We start from the raw sequence: 13,087 nt of genomic DNA on the forward strand, positions 1-13,087 counted from the left end.
AGAGAGTCCGCAGCTGCAGGAGGACGCAAGCTCTGCTCATGTCTACGGTAAGAGCCGACTTATTACCATAATTTTCTCACCGAAACCTGCCGGTTGACATGTGGTCGGGAAACATGTTCGCTTGACCGCTGTGTTCCATAGTAAAGCTTCACCTTCGGGAATGTAAACAAGGAAACACCGGCTGTGTTTTTGTTGCTAAAGGCGGCCGCAATACACGGCTTTCCACCTACATCTTTCTTCTTTGACGTCTCCATTATTAATTGAACAAATTGCAAAAGATTCAGCAACACAGATGTCCAGAATACTGTGTGTAATTATGCGATTAAAGCAGACGACTTGTAGCTGTGATCAGTACTGGAAGAAAATGTCCGCTACAACCATCATACACGTCATCATTCCGCAACATTTTCAACAGGATACTTCGCGGGAAATGTAATATTGTAATTTAGTCAACTAAACCGGCCGTATTGGCATGTGTTGCAATGTTAAAATTGCATCATTGATGCATAAACTATCAGACTACGTGGTCAGTAGTAGTGGGTTTCAGTAGGCCTTTAAGGAAAGAATGAATGGGGCCATGTATCATGAGATTTTGAGCCAAAACCTTCTTCCATCAGTAAGAGCTTTGAAGATGAAACGTGGCTGGGTCTTCCAGCAAGACAATGATCCCAAACACACCGCCCGGGCAACGAAGGAGTGGCTCCGTAAGAAGCATTTGAAAGTCCTGGAGTGGTCTAGCCAGTCACCAGACCTCAACCCCATAGAAAATCTGTGGAGGGAGTTGAAAGTCCGTGTTGCTCGGCGACAGCCCCAAAACATCACTGCTCTCGAGAAGATCGGCATGGAGGAATGGGCCAAAATACCAACTACTCTGTGTGCAAACCTGGTAAAGACCTATAGTAATTGTTTGACCTCTGATATTGCCAACAAAGGTTATTTTACAAAGTATTGAGTTGAATTTTTGTTATTGACCAAATACTTATTTTTCACCATAATTTACAAATATCCATCCATCCATTTTCTACCGCTTATTCCCTTTTGGGGTCGCGGGGGGCGCTGGCGCCTATCTCAGCTACAATCGGGCGGAAGGCGGGGTACAACCTGGACAAGTCGCCACCTCATCGATTAAATTTTTTAAAATTCCTACAATGTGAATTCCTGGATTTTTTTTTTTCACATTCTGTCTCTCACAGTTGAAGTGTACCTATGATGAAAATTACAGACCTCTGTCATCATTTCAAGCCCAACTGTCTCTCTCTCTCTCTCTCTCTCTCTCTCTCTCTCTCTCTCTCTCTCTCTCTCTCTCTCTCTCTCTCTCTCTCTCTCTCTCTCTCTCTCTCTCTATATATATATATATATATATATATATATGGTGGGTGGCTCGGGGCATGGTCAATAAGACATCATCATATAATTTGCATTAAAAAAGCTAAAAAAAAAGGTATAAATACAATTAAAAACGAATCTCTTTTAATATCAATTAATATTAACATATATTTATGTATATGTTCTATTTTTCCAAATGTTGCTGTCCATTGTACAATGTACTTTGTTGATATTTTTTCAAGTTACTAGAGACTTTTCAATCCTTTTTCTTTACCAAAAATATGACAAGCAACAAATCTAGCATCTGTTTCTGGTGTTATTGTAGACTGTACTTGTGTTTAGAGACCCTTTACTTCTGCCGATAAATGTCCACGATGAGCAGCTTCGCACTTCTGCTCCGACTGCATTTTGTATATTTTGTCCTCTTAATACTTTCACGATGCACATTTTGTAGATCCCTGGCCGCGGGTGTATTTCAGATGTATTAAAGTACATCCACATCGTGGACATGCTCCCTCTGTTCCAAACAATTCCGCACGTGATGCTTACGTCATCACAACCTCCTGTTTTGGTGATCAAAGTCTTTTTTTGGCGGTTGAAATGTCAGTGCATCACTAGTCAATAGTGCGCTTTAAATAGGCTATACATAACCATTTGAACATAATAATACTTTGTTTTTTACGTAAAAAATAACCACATTTTAAGGTGTGACGGCTTTTATTTTGTCAGGGCGGGTCGCCCCTGTCAATTACATGTTGGGGGGAACCCTTTACTCTTCATTCGAGGATTCATTTATGTGAATTCAATGTTATATCTTACATGAGACACATGCAATGGCATGAAATTTAAAGCACTTTTAGAAAAACTGTTCATTCTTTTTTCTTTATTAAAAACGACAGCCAACAAATCTAGCATCTTTTTCTGGTGTTATTGTAGATCGTACTCGTGTTTAGCGACCCTTTACTTCTGTCGCTCAACTAAGGTACATGTGTTTGTCTACATAATACCTGCATTATCCTTTCCAGCCTTACCCTTTCCATCTTTTGAAACTGAGCTACTGTGGAACATTTCCCTTGTGGATCAATAACATTTGTCAAAGTCTAAGTCCAAACGATAGTATATGAAATAATTATAATAGATTGGTATACAATAAATTACATCCATCCATCCATTTTCTACCGCTTATTCCCTTCGGGGTCGCTGAAGCCTATCTCAGCTACAACGGGTGGAAGGTAGTATACACCCTGGACAAGTTTCCACCTCATCACAGGGCCAACACAGATAGACAGACAACATTCAGACTCACATTCACACACTAGGGCCAATTTAGTGTTGCCAAATTGCAGTTATCGATTATTTTAGTAATCAATTACAGTACAACAGTCAACTATAATTCAACTTACAGCTCTCTATATTGTTCCCTAAACTGGAACAATATCAGCATGTTACAGTATGTCAGTTTACAACATGAATGTACCAATTATACGGCATTACAGCAACATTACTGGTCTAGTTTATTTACCAAATGTACATACTCATTTGAACCCTGTAAATATCTGCTTAGACTTAAATCTTAACTGAGTGTGTATAATAAAACAAATCTAATTTATAGGTAATTTGCTATTTTTGATTCCACACGATATCGACTCCTGCTAGCATTAGCGGGTTAGCATAAACGTCGGTGCTCTACAGCACATCATATACAAAACTCTTTTCAAATGCTCAAAATGTTTTAAACAGTTGTTAGTGTAACTTTTTTATATTTCATACTAACCTGTGAATAGAATAGAGAAAACAGCATGTCTTCAATGACAGGATTTATTCTTCTTTACCAGTGGTTCTCATCACTTCCTGTTGTTATATACCACCTGTGTGACTAGCCCCCTCCTCTGGTGGACTTAAGACATTACAACTACATCAAACACCACACTAGGCATACTGTGGTTGGCTCATTTTAGACATATTGATGTTGTTCAATAGCAAAGGAAAATGAGCTATTATTGCTACCATACACATTTGGGAAAACTATTTAATATCGTTTCAGAGTTTAATATTCAACAAAGACAGTACTTAGACAAATGCCATTTATTTAGAATATAGGATTTACATATTTTAAATTAACAAAAAGAGCAGACACTTGATTAGGTTTTACACATGGTTAGAAAAAATCTTCAAAGCAAATACAATAACCCTTTAGATGAGTCTATACTATTTTACTGACAATGACATCAACAGTGACCCACAGACTTAACGTTTTCTTTCTGCACAATAAGATGGAGATAAGACCAGTGTTGTTTGTGTTCGAGCACTTATACTGGCACACTGATGTTCCACTTTACAATTCTTGACATTGCCAAGCTCTCGAGAAACACATGTCAGATTACAAACCAGGAAAGACTTTAGTAAAAAAAACAAATAAAAACATGAACTTGCTGATCAATGCAATGTCTCACAAAACTGTCTTGAGGCTGAGGCTACCATAAAATTGTGTTAACACTCTTCGTTTACTTTAGACTCAGAGAGTCCCAAGAGTCATGCCCGCCGCCCGAGTAATAACATTGATTCAGTCCATAGAAAGCCTAGTAATGACTAAATGGTGCGGTCTCCTTCAACTCATGGTACCCCAGGTGGTTTGGCTCTGCGAAGAGACAGACAGGAAGTTAGGGCTATTATTTATTTAGGAATGACCACAGAGCCATCTTTTCTACATTCAAATGACTGAAATAAGTACTAAGCATAACATGGTGAAGAATTTTCAAGAAAAGGGGCCCTTGTTCACATTTCATGAGGGATATTGGACCACTCCTCTTTAAAGATACTTTCCGAATGTGGATGGTTTTGAGGCTGTCACATGTCAGTCAAACATTCAGCTCTTTTATGTGAGTCCATCCAATCCATCTGGAAAATATTCACAGCGGTTTACTTTTTACCACATTTTGTTATGTTGGAATAAATTGTCCTCAAAATTCTATAGAAAATACATAATGACAATGTAAAAGGTTTTTACAAATGTATCAAGAAAAAAAAAAAAATACAATTCACACGTATGTAAGTATTCACAACCTTTGCTCAAGACTTTGTTAATGCACCTTAGACAGAAATTACAGTCTCAAGTCTTTTTAAATAAGATGCCACAAGCTTGGCACACTTATCTTTGGGGCAGTTGCGCCCATTCCTCTTTGCAGCACCTCTCAAGCTCAATCAGGTTGGATGAGAAGTGTTGGTTTTCATCCATTGCTGAAATCCATCTTAGTCTAGTCAGGGAGTTGACACAGAACCTGATGGTCACTCTGTCAGAGCTACAGCTTTACTCTGTGGAGAGAGGACTACCTTCCAGAAGGACAACCATCTCTGCAGCCATGCACCAATCAGGCCTGAATGGTATAATGACCAGAATTACCAAAAAGTTTGCCAAAATGCACCTGAAAGACTCTAAGACCGTGAGAAACAAAATGCTCTGATCTGATGAGATGATTGAACTCTTTGGCGTGAATGGATGAATTTGGAGGAAACCAGGCACCACTCATCACCAGGCCAATACCATCCCTACATTGAAGCATGGTGGTGGCAACATCATGCCGTGGGGGTGTTTTTCAGCGGCAAAACTGGGAGACGAGTCAGGATAAAGGGAGAGATCCTGGATGAAAACCAACACTTTGAGAGGAATGGGCGAAACTGCCTAAAGATAGCTTGTGGCATCTGTTCAAAACGATTTGAGGCTATAATTGCTGCCAAAGGTGCATCAACAAAGTATTGAGCCAATCCTGAGAATAATACAATTTTTTAGATTTTTCTTTTTTTTAAGTATGCAAAAATATTTCTAAAAAACTTTTTACACTGTCATTATGGGGTATTGTGTGTAGAATTTTGAAGACAAAACTGAATTTATTCAGTTTTGGAATAAGGCTGTACCATAACAAAATGTGGAAAAAGTGAAGCGCTGTGAATACTTTCTGGCTGCACTGCAGACCACGCCAAGGTTTAATGCTCTGCTTTTTGAGCAACTCCTTAGTTTTTGCTCCTTGGCATGCAGGTAACAAGCTTGTGCAAAAATCCAAAATCATCATGTCATTGTACTTCATTTAAAAAAACGAAATTTGAAATTAATTTAATTGACTTCACCATACAGGATGCTGAATTAAATGCATTGCAATTTAGAAAAAAATCCATATAGCCAATAGAATCATTTCTCATGTTCAACCTCCGGTTTTGATTAAAATACTAAAAATATTTTCCAAACACTTAAAGTAAACACAAATGTGCTCCATTTTAAATACAATAATTTACAATATTATCCATCTATTCATTTTTATGGCTCGTCCCTATCAGGTTTACGGGGGCTGGAGTCTATCCCAGCTGCACGATTTCTGTTTTTATTTGACCGTCTGTTAAATGCAATAAAAAGGGCTTGGCAGCCACTTAAAAAAGTATTATTATTTTTTCAGTTTTTTAGTGGAAGAAGTTTGGACACCCTTGCTCTGGATTATCAAGTTTGAGCGACCTGAGGACCTCACTAAACCATCCAATCTCTGCCATGTTAATTTGTACATATGTTTTGTTCCTAGCTGACTGATCGTCACTTGTCAATAAAAATGCAGCCCTAGTAATATTTCTATGGAATGTGTAAAAGTTATGTATGGAATGTTCTGTAAAGAATTAGTCACCAACATTTTTTAAGACCAAGATCTCTGGTCTTGACCATGAAATAGGGTTATACTGTATACTGGTATTAGTATAGTACCGCGATACTAATGAATCATATTCGGTACTCATCATCATCGACGATCACTCAAAGCGAGTATGATAGTCCTCCTGTTGGTGGGTCTGGTCATATGTGGGTCCTCAGGTGGTTGTAAAGGCCGATCTATTGCAGTGGGGGCATATGTAGGTGATTGTCGTGGTGGTGGTAATGGTCTGAGGAGCTGTTTTGGTAGTGGATCTCTCCTTTCTTTGTTGCCTCTTGGTTTCCGCAGCACGGTGGGGGTCCTTTTCTAATTGTGCGGTGCCTTCATGGACCATCCTTCTCCACAAAACCCTCTGGTGGCAACCTCCTCCCAGGTGTTGAGGTTGAAGCAGCATTTCCTCAGGTGGATTTTGAGGTTATCTTTATACCGCTTCTTCTGCCCTCCTTGGGTGCGTCGTCCTTCCACCAGTTGTCCATACAACATTTGTTTCGGAAGGCGACTGTCTGGCATGCGTATTACATGGCCTGTCCATCGCAGCTGGTGCCGAATGACAGTTGTGGTGATGCTGGGCATGTTAGCTTCCTTCAGAATTCTAAGAATACTATCTTCCCAGCTAATCCTGAGGATCTTGCGCAGACATCGCTGATGGTACTGCTCCAGAGCCTTCAGGTGCCTGCTGTAGGTGGTCCAGCTATCAGCCCCATAAAGCAGAGTGGGCAGAACTACAGCTTGATAAACAGTAAGCTTGACGTTGGTTTGAATGACCCGGTCCTCAAAAACTATTTTCCTGAGCGTAGCAAAAGCTGCGCTGGCACAACCTATCGGCGGTGGATCTCTGCATCGATGACAGCTCTCGTTGAAAGAATACTACCAAGATAAGCAAAACGCTCCACGTTTTCCAAGACGTTGTTGTCCACATAAAATGTGGGGTGTTGGAAAAGTATGTCAGGGGCTGGTTGGTACAGGATCTGAGTCTTCTTTATGTTAATGTCAAGTCCCAGGAGTCGGTACGCTCTGGCAAAAGCATCCATGATGTTCTGGAGGTCCAACTCAGAATGAGCAACTAAAGCATTGTCATCTGCGTATTGAAGCTCTGTAATGGAGGATATAAGCACTTTGCTTTTTGCCTTGAACCTACTCAGGTTGAAAAGCCCGCCATCTGTCCTGTATATGAACCGGACACCCTCAGGTAGGTCTTGACTGGTGAGGTGAAGTATGGCTGAGATGAATATAGCAAACAGGGTTGGTGCGATGATGCAGCCCTGCTTGACACCAGTGTCAACTTTGAAGGGAGCCGTTTCAGAGCCGCCATTTCCAACTACCGTTGCAGTCATGTCGTGGTGCAACGGACGCAAGATCTTCGGATACTTGTCTGGGCATCCGATTTTGGAGAGGGCATCCCATAGGGCAGTTCTGTTCACAGAACCAAAGGCCTTCGTAAGGTCAATGAATGCCATTTATAGTGGCAGGTGTTGTTCCCGACATTTATTTTGCAGTTGACAAATTGCAAAAATCATGTCCGATGTTCCCCTTGCTAGACAAAAGCCACACTGGGACTCTGGGAGGGTCTCTTCTGAGAGCGGCAATAACCGGTTTGCCAAAATACGTGCCAGTATTTCTTCTGTTGTGGACAGGAGGGAGATGCCTCGGTAGTTGCCACAGTCTGCCTTATCTCCCTTCTTGAAGATGATGACAATCAGGGCATCCCTGAGTTCAGCTGGGATTTCCTCCTTATTCCAGATTTTAACAATGAGGCAGTGGATGTGGCAAATGACTTTTGGTCCACCTTGCTTTAATGTTTCTGCTGGTATCCCATCTAGTCCGGAAGCCTTGTTGTTACCCAGTTTCCTGATGGCATCCTGAACTTCATTTTCTGTGGGAGGATCACCCAAATGCTCCATGATGGGTCGCTGAGGAATCTAGTCGATGGTTTCCATCTCCACTGTGGAGTTCCGATTCAGGAGCTCTTAGAAGTGTTCACACCTTCTGGAACTGATACCTACATCGTCCTTGAGCACGGTTTGTCCATCTTTAGAGCGGAGGGGTTTTCTATATTCGGTACTATACTGCCTTTGAAAAGTATTGGTCCCTGGACACATGAGGACTTAAATTATGACCAATGTATGATGCTGTTACTAGTTGGTATCGGATTGATACCCAAATTTGAGGTATCATCCAAAACTAATGTAAAGTATCCAAACAACAGAAGAATAAGTGATTATTACATTTTAACAAAAGTGTACATAGAACATGTTAAAAGAGAAAGTAAGCAGATATTAAGAGTAAATGAACAAGTAGATTAATAATTATTTTTCTACCACTTGTCTTTAATGTTGATAAAATAATAGAATGATAAATGACATAATATGTTACTGCATATGTAAGCAGCTAAATTAGGAGGCTTTGCTTGCTTACTTACTAATAAAAGACAAGTTGTCTTGTTTTTATTTTATTTAAGGACAATTTTGCAATAAGAAACATATGTTTAATGTGCCGTAAGATTTTTTGATAAAATAAAGCCAATAATGCAATTTTTTGTGGTTCCCTTTATTTAGAAAAGTACCGAAAAGTATCAAAATACATGTGTACCCTGACAAACACTACCATGGACTAAGGCAAAATCTACCCTCTGCTTCCAACGTGATTTTTATTTATTTTGTATCTTTATGCATTTAAAAAGTGATACATTTTAAGACAATGCTTTGTGTCATCAGAGTGCCCTACTTTGGCTCCCAGATCATTAAAAAGCCCGCTGAGCTTGTCCCTCACTTTAACCGGAATTATTTTTACCCCACAAGGTGAGATCATGCAGTAAAGCTCCAGAGTGGGGGTCAATCGACAGCTATATCACGTTTCATGCCTTAGTTTTCTATCTCATCAGGCTTCGAGGGATAGCACTAACCTTTGTGCTTAGTCAGCACATAACCAGCCTGTAGGGGTCAGAATTCTTGCTCATTGATGTGAAGTGAATCTGTGTTGGCCCTGCGATGAGGTGGCGACTTGTCCAGGGTGTACCCCGCCTTCCGCCCGATTGTAGCTGAGATAGGCGCCAGCGCCCCCCGCGATCCCAAAAGGGAATAAGCGGTAGAAAATGGATGGGGGATGGATAGTGATTTTCCTCTAGTGACTCAAAGCGCTTTACATAGTGAAACCCAATATCTATTTTTTACATTTAAACCAGTGTGGGTGGCACTGCGAGCAGGTGGGTAAAGTGTCTTGCCCAAGGACACAACGGCAGTGACTAGGATGGCAGAAGCGGGGATCGGACCTGCAACCCTCAAGTTGCTGGCACGGGCGCTATTTGCCCCACACAATTTGATAGGGAATCACATATTTATTTTACACAATCAAAAATTATGTATAAAACCATTTCTTCAAGGTTTTTTTGGACTCTTCATGGAGAGCTGGCCGATAAAACGATATCAGTATATATCTCAATTGACACGTAATGGAGATCAATAAAAGAATGTGTTTAAATTAATGGTCCAATATTTTTTTTTCTTCTTTGTCAGAACGAAAACGATGTTGAGAAGCAAGGTTGGTTGCATGAACAAATGCACTCGCTCTCTGGTAAACCGGAAAGTGATTTTCAGTGGGAGAGCCACGCTAAGGGGTAATCGGGTATCAACAGTATCAAGCAAGGTTGCGCCATCTTGTTGTCTTGCGGGTAATCATTAGCATGGAGCGAGAAGAGAAACTGAAAATGAGTGCAGAGAGCTAGGAAATTGTCGACAAAACAGCACAAGTCGCCTTGACGGTGTGGCCGTTTTTTGGATTTTTAAAAAACGGACCGTGGTCAGACCAATGTCTTGTGTAAATGATGCAAGGTGATGTCCCCACCTGTTCCCAATTAGCCTGTTCACCAGTAGGGTGTTCCAAATAAGTGTTTGATGAGCATTCCTCAACTTTTTTGGTCTTTTTTGCCCCTTGTGCCAGGTTTTTTGAAACATGTTACAGGCATCAAATTCCAAATGAGCTAATATTTGCAAAAAAATAATGTTTTCCAGTTTGAAAGTTAAGTATCTTGTCTTTGCAGTCTATTCAATTGAATATATGTTGAAAAAGATTTGCAAATCATTGTATTCTGTTTTTATTCACGATTTACACAATGTGCCAACTTCACTGGTTTTGGGTTTTGTACAGTATTTCATTCTATGTGCAGTAGGGATGGAACGGTTTGTATAAAAAAAAAATCCAAACCGCTCAGTGTTTTGTTATGTTACCAATCAGTTTGGATCGCGTATGTGTAGTTCTGATCATACGCATGGTACTTGCAGACGGTATCACAGAATAAACCAATAAAAACAGAATCTACTGTTAATTTAAACAAGGTGTATCACTAAATTGGACATTATTGTGACTGAATTGATGTTGTACTGAGAAGAAACGATTGTCTGGGGAAAGAATGTGTCCAGGACCGCTGATTAATCCACACAACACTCAACCCGCCCCTCCCAAACTAAACAATGTTGAAACGACCACCTGGAATACCGGCGAAGTTTGCACTTAAAAACATAACAGCCATCAAGCCTTTAAGAACAGCAGCACATGGCAGCCTTCACAATAAAGTAGGTGCACAACATGTCATCAGAATGCACTAACAACATAAGGGTTTCAATCAAGTATCTTACATTAGCACTTTGTACTTCAAGCACTCATTGTTGGATTATTGTTTAAAAATTATAATGCTTTGATGAAAAATATTGGTCAAAATTAGGAATGTTCTGGTCATCCATGAGGGAGAGCAACCATTACCAATACCGATACAAATCACATGTATTAACTGTACATTTTTCAATGTATTTATGGTAAAGGCTATTGAAAGTTTAACAATATCATAACAATATTTAACTTAGTTCCTTATGGTCTTTTACTACATGCAATTATTTGATCAAAACAAAGTCAGTACTATATAATAACTAAATGACAGCCAAAACTACCAATTACTATTTAATTAAACCGTTTGGTATTTCCCCTTAAAGTCCGCCTAAATCCAGGGAATTATTCTGAGTTTGTTCACATTACCGAAAACAAACAAGAAAAAAAGATTCCTATTAAATAAGAATATCAACCCAATCACTCTAATATCGATACTACCTTTGGTATCGATGCCACCAATTTATTGATCGATTCGCCATCCTTTTACATGTTATATACTGACTGTGACAAAGCTGACACACCAACAGTTGTTGTAGATCAGAGGTCCCCAACCTTTTTTGCACCACAGACCGGTTTAATATACGCATTATTTTCAGGGACCGACTTTCCACTTGTGCCGGATAGATACGGCAAAAAAAAGTACATGAAGAAAACAACTCACTATAATAAAAACTAATCATTAGTGGGAGCCCTGGGCTTGTTTCTTTGCAATGAGATCCCCAGCAGGTTGATGGTAACCTGCTGGGGCCTGCAGATGGAAATCAGCCTTCGGCTACAATCTGTCACATTTATATTTTATAAATTCATTAATGTGCATTGTATCATGTCACAAAGTTATAACAAACATAACAAATGGCAACTTCCTATGAGGAGTTTTATTGTACATCTATAAACAAGCTTATTGGTGTGTCCAGTGGGACAGGCCAAATTTAAGTTGGAGAAAATGCAGTCGTTTATAAATTATTTAATGTTTCTCTGCGGCCCGGTGGCAAATGCATCACAGACCGGTGTGTTGGGGACCACTAAACTCTCTTATTAATCTGTTAATTTCCTGTTATTATCTGCTTACTGTCTGGTTCCATCTACACTTCTTAAAGTTTACCCAAGCACTTATTTCTTGGTGTTGTCTCATGCTTGGCTGCAATGAGATGGTGACTTGTCCAGGGTGTACTGGTCTTCCGCCCAAATACAGCTGGGATAGGCTCCAAGAGGGACAAGCGGCAGAAAATGGATGGATGTTTCAAGATAGCTTAGAGGTTTGCTTATCTATTAGCACGATTGCTCCTACTTGCTGTCAGTGTGACACATGTTTAGCCTCGAAGTTTGATAATGATACTTACCATATTTTTCGGACTATAAAACGCAGTTTTTTTCATAGTTTGGCCGGGGGTGCGACATATAGTGAGAAATTACCGTAAAATATCAAATAATATATCAAAAAATATTATTTATCTCATTCACGGAAGAGACGAAGCAAATGTCAGCAATCGTCACACACACGTCAGCAATCATCACACACACGTAAGCCAATAAGAATTCGGCGGCAGAGGGTCATGGCAGAGGTGCATTGTGGGTCATGGAATGCTAACTCCTATATGCTATATGCTACTGCCGTAGCTATTAAAATGGATCACTTCATCGTTGGCGGTAACTTTTAAAAACTGAGAAGGGAAACAAAAGTTGGACCAAAAAGGAGATCATGTACTGCAGACTACAAGCTGGACGTAGTGAAATATGCAGCAGAAAACTACAAGAGGAAGCGTCGCATAGCTTTGGAGTTAACAGAGTTGTTTAGAAGCGACATCGAGGAAGATTTCATCGGATTTGTCGATTAGGAGTGACAGGTTGTTTGGTAAACGTACAGCATGTTCTATATGTTATAGTTATTTGAATGACTCTTACATAATATGTTACGTTAACATACCAGGCACCTTCTCAGTTGGTTATTTATGCGTCATATAACGTACACTTATTCAGCCTGTTGTTCACTATTCTTTATTTAAGTTAAGTTGCCTTTCAAATGTCTATTCTTGGTGTTGGATTTTATCAAATAAATTTCCCCCAAAAATGCGACTTATACTCCAGTGCGACGTATATATGTTTTTTTCCTTCTTTATTATGCGTTTTCGGCCGGTGCGACAAATACTTCGGAGCGATTTATAATCCGAAAAATACTGTAATATTGACACTTTAGTTAATTAAAGTACCACTGATTGTCACACACACACTAGGTGTGGTGAAATTTATCCTCTGCATTTGACCCATCCCCTTGATCACCCCCTGGGAAATGAGGGGAGCAGTGGGCAGCAGCGGTGCCGCACCCGGGAATCATTCATGGTGATTTAACCCCCAATTTTATCCCTTGATGCTGAGTGCCAAGCAGAGAGGCAATGGGTCCCATTTTTTAACGTCTTTGG

General features: G+C 39.9%; 1 protein-coding gene across 1 annotated transcript in view; it reads right to left on the reverse strand.

Moving 5' to 3' along the window:
* Positions 1 to 3,396: 3,396 nt before the first annotated feature.
* The window catches only part of pknox2 (pbx/knotted 1 homeobox 2), a 354,581-nt gene continuing 344,890 nt past the window's right edge, over positions 3,397 to 13,087 (reverse strand). The window contains exon 18 of the mRNA XM_061896425.1: positions 3,397 to 3,964. Within this exon, the coding sequence (XP_061752409.1) occupies positions 3,906 to 3,964 (59 nt within the window). The 3' untranslated portion in view covers positions 3,397 to 3,905. The remainder of the gene's footprint in view (positions 3,965 to 13,087) is intronic.

The sequence above is a fragment of the Nerophis ophidion genome, linkage group LG04 (genome assembly GCF_033978795.1).
Source record: "Nerophis ophidion isolate RoL-2023_Sa linkage group LG04, RoL_Noph_v1.0, whole genome shotgun sequence".
NCBI classification, from domain to species: domain Eukaryota; kingdom Metazoa; phylum Chordata; class Actinopteri; order Syngnathiformes; family Syngnathidae; genus Nerophis; species Nerophis ophidion.